Source organism: Vombatus ursinus, unplaced genomic scaffold (genome assembly GCF_900497805.2).
Source record: "Vombatus ursinus unplaced genomic scaffold, bare-nosed wombat genome assembly UNPS02014789.1, whole genome shotgun sequence".
Classification (NCBI taxonomy): domain Eukaryota; kingdom Metazoa; phylum Chordata; class Mammalia; order Diprotodontia; family Vombatidae; genus Vombatus; species Vombatus ursinus.
In genome coordinates, this window is record NW_020954567.1 from 17,551,874 (window position 1) to 17,572,076 (window position 20,203).

General features: G+C 38.5%; 1 protein-coding gene across 2 annotated transcripts in view; it reads left to right on the forward strand.

Annotated features, from left to right (window-relative positions):
• Positions 1 to 1,156: 1,156 nt before the first annotated feature.
• The window catches only part of RASAL2 (RAS protein activator like 2), a 332,591-nt gene continuing 313,544 nt past the window's right edge, over positions 1,157 to 20,203 (forward strand). For both annotated transcript variants that reach the window (XM_027868393.1, XM_027868395.1), the window contains exon 1: positions 1,157 to 1,374. In XM_027868393.1, the coding sequence (XP_027724194.1) occupies positions 1,173 to 1,374 (202 nt within the window). In that variant the 5' untranslated portion in view covers positions 1,157 to 1,172. The remainder of the gene's footprint in view (positions 1,375 to 20,203) is intronic.

Sequence of the window (20,203 nt, forward strand, 5' to 3'; positions counted from 1 at the left end):
CTAGAACTGACGAGGCACTTCCTGGCTGGGCATAAAAATTAAAGCCAAGATCTAGGAGATGGAAGGCACAATGTACAAACAGACCAAAACCAAAATGCAAATGACATCATTGGAGGCAAGGAAAAAAAAAAGCCAAGTGCTAGTTGCAAAGGCAAGGGGGAGAGAAATGTTTAGTTAATCATGTGCTTTTGTCCCTTTCATGGGTTTGCTCCAGCCGGTTCATCCATTCACACCACACATCTGAATCATGCTATTCAAACCCGATGACAAGCCCTGCCTCTGTAAAGACAGGGTCAAGATAGCAGACCCTGCCCATATCTCATACCCCTAAACCAGCTGCCAACTCTCCCTCTCCATGGGTAAGAGGCATCTTTCCCTAGGGGGGAGTGTAAAATAAAGCAGCTTTATCCACAGGCCCTCCCTTCAATGAGGAAGGAGTTCTGGATTTTGTTTTTAAAGGAGATGGGGAATGAGATGGGAAGGTAGGAGGACAGCTCCTTCCCTTTATTTCTAAAAGTGCAACACGTCTCTTCCTTAGCAGCCCAGCCCTCTACCCTCACTTCGCCTCGCTCCGACCAGAACGAACCACACACAGGCTGCATGCAGAAGGAGCTCCGGGAAGGGAAGGGGGAGGGAGGGGGGAAAGGAGAAGGAGGCTGGAAAATGGGCGGGGCGCTCAGGTGAACCACTCCGCCTCCGATTGCTCCTGCCTTCCTGCCTCCGGGCGGCCGCCCCTCCCCGCCTTTCGCCTCTCCCTCGCCGGCCTCCCTCTCCCGGCTCTCCCCGCCTGCCCAGGAGGCCGGGCGCTCGGCCCTCCATTGCTCGGGTCTATCACCCTGGGATGCCGCCCGCCGCTGCCGAGTCCCGAGGATCCTCGGCGGAGCCCGGAGGAGGCGCCCCGGCCTGAGAGCCGGCCCGGGCTGGGAGAGCGAGCGAAGGCGAGGGAGCGCCGGGGAGCTGGGGCCGCGGGGGCCCTCGGCCGCGGGGAGGAGGGAGCCCGAGCCCCGCGAGGCAGCGGCGGCGGAGCCCGCTCCGCGGAGGGGCCGAGCCGGAGCCGGCGCCCCGCGCCCAGCGCCCCGCTCCCCGCACCCCGGGGAGCCCAGCCCTCCCCGGCCCGCGGCGCACCTGAGCCCCGCCCGGCGGGGGGCACGTGCCGCCCGCAGGTGAGCGCCATGGAACTCTCCCCGTCGTCCGCAGGGGCCGCCGACGCGCTGTCCTGGCCGGACATGTACTCGGGGCTGGACTCGGACTCTCCCCTGCCCCCGGACGAGCTGGACTCGGGCGTCCCCCTCAGCAGCGCCGTGGCCGGGGGCATGTTGGATCGGATCCTGCTGGAGTCCGTGTGCCAGCAGCAGAGCTGGGTCCGGGTGTACGGTAAGAGCCGCGGCCGAAGGCACCGGGCTGCTTTTCCTTCTTCTCCTCCTCCTCCTCCTCTCCTTCCCCCCGTGCCCCGTCTAGGGTTAGCTCTTATCATCCCCCCCTTCTGAGGGTGCACTGCTGATCCGGGTCCAGCCTCCTCTCGAGACCGCCTGACCCTCGGACGAGGATCGGTGCGAAGCAGATGTCTATCCCCCCGTCCGTCTGGACTGGAACGTACTGGAAGTACGTTTGGGGAGAAGTTGCTCCAAACTCTTCTGAGGCTTGGGTGTGCTAACACCTTTAGGGGGTTGTCAACCCTCTTGTTAGGGGGCGTGGTGGAGGATATCAGTGCACTTTCCACTCTATTCCATAGACCCAGCAACATGGCTAGTGACTAGCGTGTCGAACTTGGAGGTCAGAGACCTGAGTTCAAATTTCTTTTCCATACCATCCACTAAATAACTCACTTGCTGAGGTATTTGGTTGGCTACCACAATATGAGGGAGAAGATTTAGGAAAGGATGAAGGTGAAGGAGAGGGACGTGAACGTAAGCAGATTTAGTTCTGTTTGCTTAGAAACTGACTGATGTTGCTGCTACCTTTAACCCCGCCTCCAGTCTCTCTCTCTTCCAAGCCAACCAACCGTCTCAGCCCAGTCCTGTGTGGATATGCCGGAGAGCAAGGATTAGATTTCAAAATGAGCCGTTTTGTAGGATTCCCATCGCACAGTAGCTGGATAATCATTTCTATAGCCATTCGATGAAGAGATTAAACTTGCCCTTTTAACGTTCCTCCTGAATTATTAGTCACCCTTTCTAATTAAAAGTTGAGTTTTTATAAAGAAGAACCTAATGCATCGTTAAAGCTATGCTGGTTTTGAAAATCCATAGCCCAAGGATTTATAGACTGGCAGTCAGGAAGAGCTACTTTTAAAATGGACTGTAGTCTTCCAGAATATTGAAATGACTAGATGTTAATCACTCTTTGGCACAAAAGGCATAAATAAAGTGTGTAAGTATAAAGTGTCAATTTAAAATAGCCATGGGATTAGAGATATTCAACAATGTTATCCTGTAGTCCTGAGCATTTAAGCCTTTTGTGATAGTCAAATAGAAGTCAAGTACAGGTTGCCTTTTCCTTCATCCCTCCCTGCAGGATGTAGTATAACTCTTCCAAGAATAAATGGACTTTTAAATATTCCTTACAGGCCAATTAATTTGGTTCCACCTATACTCCTGTAGATATTTAGATGAATCTTAAGCATCTATATATGTACCATCTGGTATCATCCAAACTGATTTGCATCTTTTACTTTTTATCTTTTTTTACTTTACTTTTTTATCTTTTATTCTATTTTTTTCTTACTGGAAGAATTGGAGTTACTTAAGGTCCCACCTGAGATAGAAATAAATGAGATTAGAGATTCTACTGCCTGAATTTCTATCCTGTTGCTAATCCTACTCAGGCATTTGTTTCTTGCTAGGATTGATGAGAATCTGAACATGGGTGACAATTAGTTGATTAGTGGTGTAATACTTATTTCTTAGCTCCACACCTCATCTCCTCTACCCCTGTATGTTGTTTTAACAAAGTTACTTGCTTTAGAAGCACATATAGTATCAAAATTGTGGTTGATTTTCAAGACCTAGTGTTAACTATTCTCTGATAAGTAACTTCAGAAATAAATTTGCATGTTTTCTTAACATATTTCCAAGGATGCCAAGGCTTCCAAGAGAATCAGCTTGGTGGCTTAGTGGATAAAGAGCTGGCCTCTGTGTACTAGACCTTCGTTCATATTTCTCCTATGACTGCTGATGGCTGTGAGACCCTGGGTTAATCACTTAATCTTCAGTGCCAGCAGTGACTCTATAAGACTCTTAAATTGCTGAGGTGTTGTCTGTATTGGTAGAGGAATTTCCTCATCTAGAGCTGCTTAAACAGATGAAATATAGGTCTTGCAAAAAAATATTCCTAAGGTTAGAGTTTGTGCATTAAAATATTTTTAAAAATACTATTTGATTCATTCATTTTATAAGTCATAGAATTCTCCATCCATTATGATTTATTTTTACATTACAAACTAAAGGAATTAGTTTTGTATAGTTTCTAGTCATACTCTTTTTTACTCCCAAACCTGTCATCCTGGACCCTTCTTTACTTTTGTAGCTTAATCTGAATTCCAGAAGCTATATTTGAATTTGTGATAGCTTCTATATATTTTTTTTATCCCTGGCTCGATCATATCCTATCCATATAAGAAAGGTAATTTCTTCCTTCCTCCTATGTGTAAGTCACATATCCATTTGGGACTTATCTTGGCATACTTTGTGAAAGGCTGATCTGTACCTGTTTTCTGCCAGATAGCTTTCCAGGTTTCCCATTAGTTATTGTAAGATAGTGATACCTTACTCCACTAATTAAGGCTTTTGAGTTTTTCTTGAACACCATCTTATGGTATTTATTTGTTTCTAAGTATGTTGTGTACCATATCTCTGTATTTCTCCGAATAGTGCTTATGTGGCCTGTTTTATTGCCCTTTCAGAGACTTTTAATTTAACTAATAGAGTAGAAAACAAAATTCCCATCTTTCCTGTACTTCCCCAATCTGGAGGCTGCCTATTTTGTTATGTTGTTGTCTTTGTATTCAAAGTTCCTAGCTCACAGTAAGTTTTTAACGAATGATTGATTTGATGGTTTTATTTTTGGACCTCCAATTCTTTTTTGCCTTGGAACATCTAAGTATCTCCCTTTTACTGAGGTCAAAGAGATTTTTCTTTAAGTGTAATCATATTTTAATCTTTACAAACAAGACTTCAAGAAATCCAAGGATTGAGAATATAGTTCCCAGAACATAAGAGTCTTAGTTTCAGGACACCTCAGCTCTGTCTAGTCTTGTTTTTGTCATTAAACTTTGTGACTTTGGTCAAGTCTTGTTATATAGGTGGAGTCTTGTTACGTAGGTGGAGATCTGTTTGGACTTGGAGTCAGAATAGACTTCGGTCCAGGCCTTGTAAGTCTCTTCATTTATCTGGGCCTGAGTTTCTTCATAAAATCAGGTGGTTGGAGTGAGGGGTGGGGAACCTGTGGCCTTTTAGGTTTGTTGGGTGTGACCTTTTGACTGAGTCCAAGTTTTACAGAACAAATCCTTTTATTAAGGGGATTTGTTCTGGGAAGTTTGGATTCAGTCAAAGGCGTTGCACTTTGGAGACCTAGAGTTTGGTGGCCTCAAGGCCGAAGGTTCTCCACCCCTGGATTAGATGATTTCTGAGGTTCTTACTAACCCTAAAATTAATTTATTCTGTTATTCTACTTATGATTTAGTATACTTATAATTCTACTTATAATTTATAATTTTGTACACAACCAGTCTTAATTTTGGGGCCAGCTTTAATCCATTCCTTTAATGTATTTAAGTATTATCATCAGAAGTTCTGAGGGAGGAATTTCATTGGTAGTTTAGTGAACTGAATTTAAAAGAGGAAAGTCTGGAGTAGGCCATAAAATCGTCCATTCATTTGACAAACTTTTTAAAGCATCTCTAACATGAGCTACTTTGGTTAGGCATAGGGGAAGATACAAAGATAAGTAAGTCAAATTAACATCCTTGTCCTACTGGCAAAGCTGTTAACTGTCAGACTTGTAGGAGAGATAAGGCATGTATTCAAATTACTATGATGATAGCTATTTAATAAATGCTTGTTTAACTTAATGATACAAAATAAAATAAGCTAAGTGCATAAGATAAGTACAATCAAAATAATAGGAGAATTCAGTGTGGGAAGAGATCCTTTTTGACTGGAGTAACAAGAAGGTTTTATGGAGAAGGTGGCTTAAGATAAATTTGGGGAAGCCAAGAAAGCAGAGAGAAGAGGGTCTGATCTAGTGCTCTTTTTGAGTCCCAATTTATAATATTTCTGTGGGTTTTAAAGATAGGGTTACACTCATAGTATTATCAGTATTATCCACTCTAGAAGGGACTTTATAAGTCTAACTCTTATTTTAAAGATGAGAAAACTAAGGGTCATAGAGATGAAATGATTGTACCTGAGGTCAGAAAGTGGCAGAGCCAGGATGCAAGTCCAGTTAATATGCAGACCTCTTTACAACACACCCTGGGCACACATTGAGTTGTACCAAATGCCACTTGTTGGTGTGGCTCACATACTCTGGAATGTACTTTTGTTTGATATTAGTTTATTAAAGAAACATGTACCTATTGTTTATAAACTGATCAGAGATTGAAGACGGATATGCCTACTCTTCCAGAGAGAGAATATCATGACAAATTACAAAGCAGAATTTTGGTTGTGGTTTAGCTTCTTGGTATATAAAGATAGCGTTCTGTTTTCTAATTACTATTGACAAGTTTGGCTGTTTGTTTATAGTAAATTTGTCTTGGTTTTATGTACTGCCAGAGTTTACATTACCTTTTTTTGGGGGGGGTACATATGTTCACGGATTTTTAAAAGATGGATCTGTATTTAAGAAACAAATGAACATTTTTGAGACACAGATGAGAAGAAAACTTAGTGTTACTCTTTCTTCAACCCCATAGATTGTTATTCATTCAGTTGATGTGAGCAGTGATCCTGGTCCATCTGTCCCTTGATCATTTGGATTTCAACCTGGCTGAACTCGTGGGTAGTAAAGTAGCTTAAACTGAAGCATGCCACAAATAGCTAAATATGGATGCAGAATCCAAGAGCATCAAATGGACAGCATTTTTCAGATATTTATAGCCTGAAAGCAAAGTCGGTGGCAGGAAAAAAAAAACAACTCAGCTGCCTAGCTAAAGGAAGCAGGATGACAAAGTTAGCCTTACTGTGCTTTCTTGTAAACAGTGAGAACATTTAGAATTGACTACTTTACCATGAATGGGTGCAGCAGAAATTTAAAGTACCAGTAACTAACACTGTGTGCAGTAGTTATGCAACAGCTATTTGAGTAAAATATGAACATACACGTTTTCTTTGGTTGTTGAATGGTTAGAGGTAAAAGTGAATCAATAAGAACTGGAAATGATATGTATGTTAACCCCTAAGGAGAAAGGGGGCACAATCATTTTGGGGGCATGATGTTGATTTCTATATATTCAGTCATGGCTTATTAATGATTGGTGGGAGAAGCTCTTGGAAACTTTTGAGTAGCTACTTTTTCAGCAAATGGAAGAATAAATGAGTAGCAACATTGTAGCAAGTTCTTCAAGTGTGATGAGAATTTGGTAAGATTTTTTTTCTTCATGATTTGCTTGTTTTTGTAGGGCAAAGATATGGTCCACTATGAAATATTACCGTTGTTTCATGAATTAGCTCAAAGAGCAAATATCATGGGGATGGGGGAGAGTCAGATTTGGCTTTATTTTCATTTTTTATAATTATTATTATTTTTGTATATTTATTATTTTTAAAGGTTGTAATAAATACAAGTCTGGAAAGAAATCTAATTGTGATTTAGGATTTAACATTGACCTTGGATTGCTCTACCTCCTGTATTGGTTATGATCAATGTACTGTATTTTTATATTGTGTTCTAAACATTTGAATTTGAATATTTTTATTTACTATACATCATTTTTATATTGTATCTTAAAATCTATACTTGATGATACTTTTTCAATAATGCATTGATGTGTGAAAAAGATCATTCAGGGTGCATTAGCACACCCTGGTACTTAAAATAGTTAAATTGTTTTCTTCTGTTTTAGGTAAAGCCTCTGTCATTTTCTTTTTTCTTCTTCCCTACCAAAAAACAACACTCAAACTAATTTCTCAACAATATTAATGGAATTCTTTCAAATGAAAAGTTTGATTTTTAGCATCTTTATCTAGAATTCTATATTTAATCATTGGGGTTGGATACTCCTTTTTTAAATTAATTTTTGTGTTAAACAAATTAACTTCTTATTTTCTCTTTAATTCAATTTGATCATACCTCAATAGGTTTTAAATTTTTTGGGGGGGGGTTAGGCAGTTGGGGTTAAGTGACTTGCCCAGGGTCACACATCTAGTGAGTGTTACATGTCTGAGACCGGATTTGAACTCAGGTCCTCCTGACTTCAGGGCCAGTGCTCTATCCACTACTCTATGCCACAATCCACCTACCTGCCCCTAAATTTCTTATTGTGTAAAAGAGAACCTTGTAGACTATCTGAGCAAATACTTCATTTTAAATAATATGGGCTTCAAATGGTCCCCATTTTTGCTTTTGAGGAATTTAAAAGAAATTTAACTTGAATATTTCATTGGCATGTATTTGGCAAATATGTGTTCTTAGATTATAACTTCCTTTAGATATTGTTCATATTTATTTATTCCTCCATTCCTAGAAATAATGCTTTGCATATGGTATTTAAAATATTTGTTGAATTGAATTACATTAATCCATATATGATGGCTTTTAAAAATATCTTAGCTTCTTTTCTCTTCCTTATAATGACTAGATAATGACTTTTCTTTTAAAAAATAAAACTAGAAGTTTACTGAGGGGAGTGTTTACACACACATATACACACTTATATATGTTATGAAGGAACATGGAACAATGTTCCTTGAGGAATATATTCCATGTGGAAAAGAACAATGGATTTTCTTTTGAAAGTACTGGATTTAGTTTTTGCCAGCTATATAATCTTGGGTAAGTCATTTCAACTCCTTGGACCTCATATTCCCTTTCTGTTTAAAAGAAAAAAAAGAAGAGCTGAATGTGATAATTTCTGAGATATCTTCTAGCTCTAAACTCTATGACCATTACTAAGAGCTAGATGTCCTATATTTATTGGACAGATTGATTTACAGGATAGATTGAGTACAAGACTTTCCTTTCATATTTTTAGAGAATTAAAAAATGGATTTGGGTTTTCTTTGTGGGTGTGTGTATGTGTGGTATACAGTTGTGGCTTTGCTATATGGAAAGAAAAAAATTTATTAAAATAGTGCTCGGAAGAGAGAAAAAATATAATTTTATGACACAGGAGAGTAGGCTTTATACAGAAAATTAACAAGATAGTGGTGGCAAGAGTGGCAAGTTAGTGGTCTTGCTGAGTCTTATGTTTTGTAGCATTAGAAATGCTACAAGAAATACTAAATGCTACTAGAAATAAGTTTGGTAACATTAGAATTAAGAGGTTACTTCAAGCCAAAGTAGTTGCTTTCTCTAGTAATGAACAGTGATTTGATCATTTTTTAAATAGGTAAAAGCATTCAATTAATATTAAATGGCTGAGTTAACCTACAAAATATTCAGCTGCCTGCTCCCATGTGTCTTTCTACTGAAATAATTTTTTAAACTGTGGGTAACTAGAGAGGTGTTTGGTCTTGCTAAACAGGAGGAGCTGAAAGTGTGTTGAGGGCACTACTGAAATTACTTCACTTTGACTTGGCAGAGAAATGATGACTTTCTGGTGTTTTGTAAAAACACCTTTCCTTCCAAGGTATCCCTAAGTATTTCGCCGTGCCAATAGACAAAACTTCCCAGGGAGAAGGCAGCCACCAAGCAGCATGAGTTTCTTACAAAAATGGGAGGTGAAAAGAGAATTGTCTTGTGGAGCCCAGCAGTGGTTTTAGTATATGCTAAGAAAAGGAAATAGAAATTGAACCCTTGAGATCACAAAAAAGGCTTTGGTTGTTAGGATATGATATACAAGTCAGTCATACTCCTTATCTCAATAATAATTTGCTTTCAAGGGGAAAACTAAGTGAATGACTTACCCAGTTTTCATTTCAGATGACAAGAGATTGAGAATCCTACTTTCCTTACCACATATTAGTTATTTGTCCGTCTGCTTTGGTCTTAGGAATGTAGTTTCTGAGATGGTGATAGCAATTTCTTCCTTTTGTAAATAGTTTCCAACATTTGCTTAAGTTTGATCTAGGTGTTGCGCAGTTGCCTTTCCCTCTCTCTTACCTACTCTTCCTTTCTTCCCTTCAGACTATTTCTCTATCTCTCCTAAGCTGGAAGTACAGAGAGTACTCACAGGTCCCGATTCTGATTGTCATAGAAGCTTTAACCTACTCTATTTTTTTTTTCTAACCTAGGCTTCTTATATTCTTCTCTGGCAACTTCCTGCCAAGCTTAGTTTGAATACCTGATCATAGCTGCATTTCAGAACTCCCAAACTCAAATAATCCACCACCCTCAGCCTCTCTGGCAGCAGGGATCACAGACATGGGCCATCATCCCCTGTTCCAATTGCCTTTTAGTAGTCTTATTAAAAGCCTGTGTAAGTTGATGTAGTATTCAGGTTATAATAACTCTGAAAATGCCCTTGTGAATATTCTCTTCATTATGGGATGCATTATTATTGAGCAGATAAGGAAGAAATTTTGAGCATGCAATTTAAATGTCTGGAGGAGCTGATTTGGAGAGAGAGAACTGAAATAAATTATTTAAGGTATTTAGGAGCGACTGCTTGTTATAAAAGCCTGGGAATCAGGAGATATGAGTGGTAGACTTAGAGATGTGACCTTGGGAAAATCACTTCATGACCCTGGTCCATGGTTTCAGATGTAATGGAGTAAATCATTAAGGTTTCTTTTAGCTCTATCATTCTGTTATTCTATGATTCTGAATGCTTATATATTACATTAATGGATGTAATATTTTCCAAATGCTATTTGTAAAAGGTAGAAACAGGGAAAGATTTTTTTTTATAATGGCAAAAGAAATAATTTACATTTGTATAATATTTTAAGGTCATAGGATTCAGAGATATAAAGGATCTGAGAAATTATCTAATCTAGCCTTCTGATTTTCTATCTAAGGAAACAATGAGAAGTAACTTACTCAAGGTCACACAGTCATTGTCAAAACCAGAATCCAAACAAATTCTCTGTCTCCAAATCCAAAAGTTTTCATTGTGCTTTACAATAATCCTGTGAAGTAGGTAATGCAAATATTGGTTCTATTTTACAGATGAAGTCAAGACAGTAGAATGAAATGCTGAAAGAAGTTTTAAAGCAGGGCAGAAATGTCACTTGACCTTTCTTCAAAATTACCATGTTGGTTATTCCCCTTAAACACTGAAGAAACATAGTAAGGATTGTGTCTTCCTAAGGTCAAGGGTGAAGTTAGTAGCCTAGTAGGGATGGAAACTCAACCTCAAATACCCCAGCCTGCTGATTACCCCCCTCCTACAAAGCCCCACTGCTTTCCCTTAGAGAAATGGACTACTAAAGCTGAAGGTCAGGAGAACTTGATGACAGTGAGAAATGCCAGATTGTTAGATTCACAGTCTTTAAGGGAAATGACTGAAGTGCTGTTACCTAGGCTACTCAAAACAAAAGTGGACAAAACACCCAGAAAGTACAGTGATGAGAATAACCCTGCAATGACCTTCAAGAGGTGGAAGAGATGCCTGAATAGATCTTTTCCATCTTTTTTTTAAAATCCAGTTTCTTGTCCACTAAAAGTCTCTTGGGATTTGAAACTGTCACTGAAGTAAATTTGAGCATTTTCTGCGTAATACTTAGACCTTTGGATATGACCTAATAGCATTTCCTCCCCTCCATTTCTGTATGACTCATTCAATTAAATCTTCCTACTGTGGTGCAACATGCCGTTTTGGAATGCTTTCAGATAGATTTCAGGCGGTACTTTTATTAAATGATTTAGCACACATCAAACTTCATAGTATTCTAATTATAATAATGCTATCTTTTTGTATACTAACACTCCCATCATCAGTAGGGTATAGACATTTAATTATTCTTTCATTGAAGATGATAAATTTGTTATTATCATTAGGTTCCTCTTTCGCTTAATGACATATATTCTCCCAATTGCTGACTGAGATTTAGGGGCATAGAACAAACTTAGCTGGCCTATTCACAATGAAGTTGACCAACACTGTGCTTTAATCAGTTTAACTACCCACAGACATGTATGTTTTAGGCACTATGCAAAACATTGAGAAGCCCAACTTCTTCACAGAGCCTAAGTATTGTCTTGGTTGGTTATACATTTCAGGGAAGTCTTTAAATTAGTCTCAATAGCAGTTTTCAAACTGTTCAGCTTTCCTCCCCCATTTTTTTCTGTTCTCTACGAATGCATGTTAAGAGAGAAGCAAGCTTTTTTTCTGTTGGTATTCTTGGAACTTGTAGCAAGTCTAGTGTTCTTTTCTTCCCCTTATGAAAAGCTCTAGAAGTATCAGAAGACTTAGGTTCTAATACTGACCTGTCTTTTTGTTAGCAATGTGACTTTGGGCAGATGATGACTTAACCTCTCTGACACTCAGTTTCTTTATCTAAACCCACTTTGCAAAATGTTTTTATTGCTGACTTTTTTTCTTTATATTCATTTGTGGGGAGGACCCTCTACTCCCTTTTAGTAATGTAGACAATTAAGCAAAAACACTTGAGCATCAAATAGTGTATATAATCTCTCTCCAAGTAGATTTCCACCTTTTCACTATGAGTAGGGATATACTGTTTAGTTATCTATTCTCAGAGACCATCATTAGTTTTTTACTCACTCAGGATTTGACTTCTTTTTAGTTATTTTTTTTTTTTTAGCTTACAGTGTTGTTGTCATTGTGTATGTTCTTTTGATCTTGCAAATCTCCCTTTGTATTAGTTCATCTAGATCTTTCCATGTTTCTCTGAATTCTACCGAAGTACAGTGAAAGGGTCACTGGTTCTGGAATCAGAAGGCCTGGATTCCAATCCTGCCTCTGGCACATACTGACTGGCAAATGAGGGGATTGGATTAGATGGCTTTGGGGTCCCTTCCAACTCTGTAATACCATGCTTCTCATATCATCGTTTCTTCCTGTACAGTAACATTTCATTATATTCCCTTACAAACATTTTAATAGTTATGCAATTTCATCAGGACAGGGAGCTTTTGAGGAGAGCTTCCCTCTAGCAAAACAAATGAGCATCCACTCTGCTCTGTAACTTAGACTCTCAAAGAGCTGCCTGGGGCACCAAGAGGTGAAGGGGACAAGTGCCTGCAGTATCCACCAGATGGGGGATTTGAAGCCAGGTCCTCCCTATTTTGAAGCCAGTTTGCCAGCTGCTTTATTCACTATTCCACACTGCCTTTTAGGTTCACGTACCATAGTGTCTTCAGTCATTCCTCAGGTGGTGGATTCTGAGAAAGTGGTTATGCACAGAGAATTGGTGATTTTTTTGTGTGGAACTCCCTAAAGTGCAGGAGATCAACTCCAGTTTGGGACTTTAATAAATAAGACTCACAGAATTGCCTGCGGTACTTTGAGGTTAAATAACTTGTCCAGGAACACACAGTTAATAAGTTTCAGGGGCAGACATTTGAAACCAGGCCTTACCCGACTCCACGCCCGGCATTTTATCCAGTATGCAAGCTGTTTCTGACATGCATATTAATTAATACATTTATTAAGCACCTACTATGTGTCAATCACTATGCTAGGCACTGAAGATACAGAGATAAAAATAATCCTTGTCCTCAAGAAGCTTATATTCTGTAGGGGAAGCTTTACGTGTTATAAGTATATGTAAAATAAATATTGGGTAATTATTTTGGAGTGGGGAGGAAGAGTGTTGGAGGAACTGACAGTTGTGTAAATCAGAAAAGGTCTCATGTAGGAGGTGATGTTGAAACTGATCTTTGAAAGGATCTAGGGATTCTTAGAGGCAGAGGAGGGGAGCAAATGCATTTTAGGGCATATCAAGACAGATGGGAGATGGAATGTTCCTGAGGAATAGCAGGAAGGTCAGTTTGATTGGAGGACTGAATATAGGAAAGGGTGTAATGTCCAATAGACTTGGAAAGGGAGGTGAGAACCAGCTTGCAGATGACTTTAAAAAGCAAACAAAAGACTTGTACTTGAGCCTAGAGTTAATAGGGAGCCAGTGGAGTTTATTGAGTAGAGAGAAGCAGCAGAGACAGACTTGTGCTTTATTGATTTGGCAGCTATGTAGAGGTCAGATTGGATGGTTCCGGTTGGAGTAGGGGAGTGGGGGGTGAACTTTGAGGCTAGAACACCAAGTGGGAGGGAGTTTATTCAGGCAAGAGGTGATGAGGGCCTGAAATATTCATGATTGTTCTTGAGCTGAGCTCAGTATAGAATTTGGGGCATGAAGGTATACCACATAACAACATCTTTTCAGAATAGAGTTAATGTGGACAAGAAAATTAGTTTGGTTTAATAGAAGCAGCAGTAGAATTAGTAAATATTTGGAATATGCTATGAATCCTACAAAGGAGTTACTACTTTTGGAGTTCTTCAGTAGAGACATTTAGAAATGACTTAAAACTATGGAGTACTAGATTGTATGTATAAACTCAACTGTAATCATTCCTTTCTCTTAGGTGAGGAGAAAAAAGCCCTTTATTTTTCTACAAACTTATTTCGCCCTAAAATTTCTAAGTCTAGCAACTATTCATTACCTGCCCTTGCCTAGTTGGAAAGGAATCTGCTTTAGCCTAAGGCTGGAAGCCAGAGAGGGTAAGAGACAGAGGGAGGGGTGCAAAAGAGTGATAACTCCCAGCAGTGAGAAAGAAGATTAATTGAGAAATGAAGAAGCATTCAGTTGATGCTATTGCAGTTGCCAAGTTAAAAGAAATATAAGTACCTGTTTTAAATTGGATAGGAGACTAAAATAATTATCTTTTTATGTGGGGAAATAATAAATAATGAGGACATATGAAGGGCATGCTATAATGGGGAAGAATGTATATTTCTGTTAGTTTATGAGGTAGGTGAAATCAATAAGGACATTATCGCTTTGAGTTCAGTAAAAGCCACTTGTAGACATTAAATATTTGTTTTAAATTCACTCACTTCAGGGGGGAGCTAGGTGGCACTGTGGATAGAGCACTGGCCCTGAAGTCAGGAGGACCTGAGTTCAAATCCAGCCTCAGACCAAACACTTGACACTTACTGGCTGTGTGACCCTGGGCAAGTTACTTAACCCCAATTGCCTAAAAAAAAATTGAAAAAAAAATAAATTCACTCACTTCTACAGATGAATTCTCTACAAAAGGACAACATCCTTATCAGTACTCATAGTACTTTATTTTTCAGTCGTGGTTCTTCTATCCCACCCCAAGTCAAGAAAAATTGCTGATTACTCTTAATCAGCAGTTTTTCACTTTGTTCTTATAGTGAAGATTTTTATTTTTCACTGACACATTTTATGATAGAATTTGCCCAGAACAGATGTAAACGATAATATCTCCTGTTAGGGCAGACACTGACAATTACGATTTCTCCCAGCCTGCAATCTTTAAAAAAATAACATTCTGAAGTTGTACTTACAGACTGTTTTCCCTGAAGATTCATTCATTCATAGATTGAGACCTGACAGGAACCTCAGAGGCCATCTTGTATAACCCCTTTCTTTTATTTTTTTAAATTTTTTTTTTTGCTTTTTGGTGAGGCAATTGGGGTTAAGTGACTTGCCCAGGCTCACACAGCTAGTAAGTGTTAAGTGTCTGAGGCTGGATTTGAACTCAGGTCCTCCTGACTCCAAGACTAGAGCTCTATTCACTGAGCCACCTAGCTGCCCCCACACCCCTTTCTTTTATAGATAATCTGAAGCCCAGATTGTTCAAGATCCCATAGACAGTAAGTGTTATAAATAGGATTTGAACTCTGGTCTTCTAATGACCATTTATTAAGAATCTAGTAGGTACAAAGAACCTTTAGATACTGAAGGAGATGCCAAGATAATTAAAGCATAGTTTCTGTCTTCATGGAGCTTCTGCCCAATGTGGTAGATCATATAGTATGTCCACAAATGTATAACATTGTGTAATGATAGTGACAGTGTAGTCTTCTACTGTTTACTACTGTAATAACTATAATAGTGTGGTAGAGAGTGTATCCAGGGTGAATGAGTGAAGTTGGAGAAAGGATAGATCATTTCCTGTTGTTTTTGACAAACAAAATGTTCTGAACTGAGACACTCAACCAGGGAAGTGTTTCCATGCCCAGAGCAGAACATCAAAAGAAGATTCTATATGTGTCCATGAATCTCCATTTCATAAATGCTTGCTTTAAAAAAATTATATTTTATTATTCCCCAATTACATGCTAAAGCAATTTTTTTAAACATTTGTTTTTTTTTTAAGTTTTGATTCCCAATTTCTATTCCTCCCTCCTTCCCTACCCCCTCCCTGAGACAGTAAGCAATCAGATATAGGTTACACATGTGCAGTCATGCAAAACATTTCCATATTGGTCATTTTGTACAAGAAGACTCGAATAAAAGAAAAAAAATGAAAGAAAGAAAGTAAAACATACCATGCTTCCATCTGTATTCTGACAATATTGCTTCTGTGGAGGTGGAAAGTATGCTTCATCCTTAGTCCTTTGAGATTGTCTAGGATCACTGTGCTGAGAATAGCTAAATCATTCACAGTTCTTCATCATACAATATTGCCGTTATTGTGTCAGTGTTCTGCTTCTGTTCACTTCACTTTGCATCAGTTCATGTAAATCTTTCCAAGTTTTTCTGAAATCATCTTGCTTGTCATTTCTTATAGCACAATAATATTCCATCACAATCATATACTACAGCTTGTTCAACCACTCCCCAATTGATGGACATCCCTCCAATTCTTAGCCACCACGAAAAAAAAAAGCTATAAATATTTTTGTACAAATAGGTCCTTGCCTCTCCTTTTTTTTTTGTCTTTAGGATATAGAACTAAAATGCTTGCTCTTTTAAAAAGATAAAGGCTATAATAAATTCTTGTAACTCTGAGAACATGTAAAGCCATTTTCCTGCTCACCTGTACTTTCTTCTTTTCTGTGCATTTTAAAGAACACTTCAGTGATCCTCTTTTTTGGCATGAGTGTTACTATTCCTTCCTCCACTCCCAAATTATAAAGGGGCAAAGAAAAAAGGATTGAGAAAACCAAAAAACTTGTAACTTGCAACTAATAGACCCAGTGAGGTAAAAACATCCATAGAGAAGCTGTGTCCAAAAATGTGTTTCTTTCCTCACTTTGTGTCCATCATTTCTGTCACGAGGTGGTTAACATGCTTCATTATAGGTCCTCTGGAAATATATAGTTACTCATTGCATTGGTTAGAGTTCTGAAGTCTTTCAAAGTTTTTTTTCCTTTATAGTTGCTGTCCCAGTATATATTGTACTTTCTTTCAGGATTGTGAAGTTTATTTGTGAAGATTCCCTCTCCTATATTAACCTCCTTTTTACCTCCTCCCACCCTAACCACATCCTTTCTGTTGAGTTTGATGTATTTCTAAGCCAAACTGTTGGTGAGTGCACATGGCCCTTCAACTCTCTTTTGTCTATTTCAGATCAGAGTGACATTCATCTCATACCAACCCCTTCCCCATATTTGTATACTTGTCTCGTGGACTCCATTTAAGAGAAATGCCCGGTTCTCTCTCCTTTTGACACCTATGTCTTCTTCCTTTGGCTCTTCCTTGTACCTTATCGTCTTTCTGTCTTCAGACCCTAAGAACAAAACCAATCTACCCCCAGGACTGAAGAGTTTTTTTCTTATCTAACTTCCTCAGGGTCCTTTAAGGACATAAAGATTCTCTGAAGGGATACATGTTTATTTTCTTACTGTTAGCATGTTAGTATTGTGTTATCAAGGACAGGTAGTTGGTGCAGTACTGGGCATGGAGTTAGGAAGACTCTTTTTCTGAGTTCAAATCTGGTCTCAGACACTTACTAGCTGTGTGACCCTAAGCAAGTAGCATAACCCTGTTTGCCTTGGTTTCCTCATCTGTAAAATGAGCTGGAGAAGGAAGTGGCAAACCACAAGAGTATCTTTGCTCCGAAAACCCTAAATGGGATCATGAAGATTGAGACTTAGCTGAAAACAACGGAACAACAACTATGCCATCATGTAGCCTCTTCCAGTGGCTCAAATAAATTTACTTTTGTGGGGTTTTTTTGACTCTTGTATTTGCTTTTTTTGGTTTTGTTTTGTTTTTATGTATTTGCATTTCTTAATTCCTCCTTAGCTCTGACTTTTTTCATCAGAAATTCTTAAAAGTTCTGTGTTCCATTAAAGGCCCATTTTTCTTCCATAGGGTGATATTTAGCTTTGCAGGATAAGTCGTTCTGAATGTTCTTCAGATGGTCAGTTCTTTCTCTTGAAGACTTTTGGATTGAATTTATTCCAAGATCTCCTCTTATTTATAATAGAAACTACTAGATCTTATGTGATGCTTAGAATTTGTAGTTTAATATATTTGCCTTTGGTTTGGCTGATTGTAATTTTTTTTATTCATTTACTGATCTCAAGTAAATTATAAATGAGGAAACTCAAAGCCTTGTTACTGAGGTATGCTCTCTTTATCTGAAATGGGTGGGTAGATAATGGTTAGTTGGGTTTTTTAAAGAGTATATTTCTTGCTCTGTTTCCTACCTGGGCTGGTTTGCTCTCTTTCAGCAACATGTTGGCTCACCGTTCTAGGGACTCACTACTATGTTGATGCCAAACTCTGTGTGGACACCTGATTGGCATAGCCCATTATAGCTCAGAACTCATCAGCTCAAGAGATCTACCAGCTTCAGTCTCTCTGGTATATGGGTTATAGGCACTCACAGCCACCCTGATGGTTAGTTTGTATCAGCTGACAGACCCAAGAGAAGATGTAACAAAAGACTTTTAAAATTAAAGAATGACTTTGTGTTTGTTGATTTGTAACTTAAATGAGCCTTTCTAAGACTATTTCTATTTTAATAGTAATGCTTTGGGGCAGCTAGGTGGCCCAGTGAATACAGCACTGGCCTTGGAGTCAGTTCAAATCCAGCCTTAGACATATGATACCAGCTGTGTGACCCTGGACAAGTCACTTAACCCTGATTGCTTAGCCAAAAAATAAGTAAGTAAAAAAATGCATTGTGGATTTTAAAAAGTTTTGAAGAATTCCAAGATTATATAAAGCCATTTGATTGACATCTTAAGAAACCATCCTATATTTTTCTTGTGTTATTGAAATTGAACAGTGTTCCAAGTTAGGTTTGTTTAATTTCATATTTACTTTTTTTTTTCCTTATGAGCCCAGCTCCCCAAGACCTATAGCTATTTCTCTATTCAATTCAACTGGCATTTAGTAATTGTTTATTTTGTGCCAGGCAGTATATTAGGCACTGGAGAAATAAAGGCAAGAATAAAATAGCCTGCTAGGAGTTTATATTCTACTGGGGGAAAACATTTATATAAATAATAAAAATTATGTATGTGTGTGTATATCTAAGTCTAACTGTATAAATACAATATAAACCTAGTATGTGGTGTGTGTGTGTGTGTGTGTGTGTGTGTAGAAACAGCACATGCTATTGGATTTAGGACTGGTAGGGACCTCGGAGATAGTCTTACAGAGTTTTACAGATGAGAAGACTGGATGCCAGAGGGCTAAGATTTGAACACAGGTCCTTTGATTACATATCCTATACTTCTTCTGTTACATACATCATGGTTGCCTCAATAACACTTGACTTCTGTTTATGTTTTTAATACTACATGGTTCAATTTAAACATTAGCCTCTGATCCACAGAAATACACAAATAGAAAGGTAGCTTAGATTAAGGTTTTTTTTTTTTAGACTAAGCTTTAAGTTATGTTGGCAATACTGTAGAATCTGCTTATGCAGTGCCATTCATCGTCCTCCTATATAAAAACTGAATTTATTATTATTGATTAGCAATTATAAAGTTTCCCTGACAATTAGCAGTCTATTTCTGTTACAACTATTATTAAAAGTTATTCAAGTACTAGAAACATCTTTGCAGTTGGTAGTCATTTTGCCGTTTCAGAAATCATTCTTATCAATTCATTTTACCCTCAACAAATGTTATAAAAAAGTGCTGAAATATACATTGATGCATTCTTTTTTATATCATTATTGGCATCTAATCATTATTACTGAATTCCTGCTTCCTAAAGTTATGTAAACATTACATAAACAAGTAGCCATGCCAATTTCCTTGCTTTAGTTTTGACTTAAGTTGAAGCAAACATCATAATTTTCTTTGCACTTTTATGGGCCTCCTTCAGATACTCAGTTCTTTCAGCTGTTTTGTATTCTTTTTTTTTTCCTGGATAAACTGCTCAGTATTTTGTCTGGAACCCCTCCCCCCTCCCCCCCCATTGTCAACATTGGTTGACAATAGAATGAGATTATAACCAAAGTATACTAATGTTTCCAACCTTTTCCTAAGATTTTGAACATATTCAGCAAACATTTCACTAGTTAATAGGTTGTTGGGCAATTTTAAGCATCAATTTTTTTTTTTTTAGCAGTGACAGAGTCCTCAGCCCCATGGCTTCCAAAGTGCCTTAGGAAAACTCTTTGAATTTCCCTTTGTCCTGAAAGCACAGTCTGGCCTGCCCAAAAATTAATTAATCTCAACACTTAGTTCTAGAGGAGGGCTCTTTGGTTCTCTAAACTCTAGTTCTAGAGTAGAGTAAGTTCACAAACCACAAACTGTCCTTTGGTTTTGCAGTTAGAAGCACAAACCTATAGAAAGGCTAAAGACGAGATGTAGAAAAGTACGAGCTTGTAGAAAAGTACGAGCTTGTAGAAAAGTAAATTATGAGTTATTCACAGCAAGATGGTGGAAGGAGTAGAACCACTCCTTTGGAATGATTTTATAATAGAAATATGTCAGGGGAAAGAAGCAGAACTACTCGGTTCCTATTTAGTTTCTCCACCTTGGAGAAGAATCTTCAAACTATAAAGGGGAGAGCAAACTCCAAGACAAAAGAAGTCTAACAGGAGGAGAAGATTAGAGAGGTTGGAGGATGGACAGAGGAGTTTCTACTCAGAGCTTCATTAAAAAGAATACAATGCCCAGGACAGCTATCTTTTCATTTCTCACCTAGTGGTACTGCTCTGGACTTCATCATGACCCAGTACCAGGGACCTC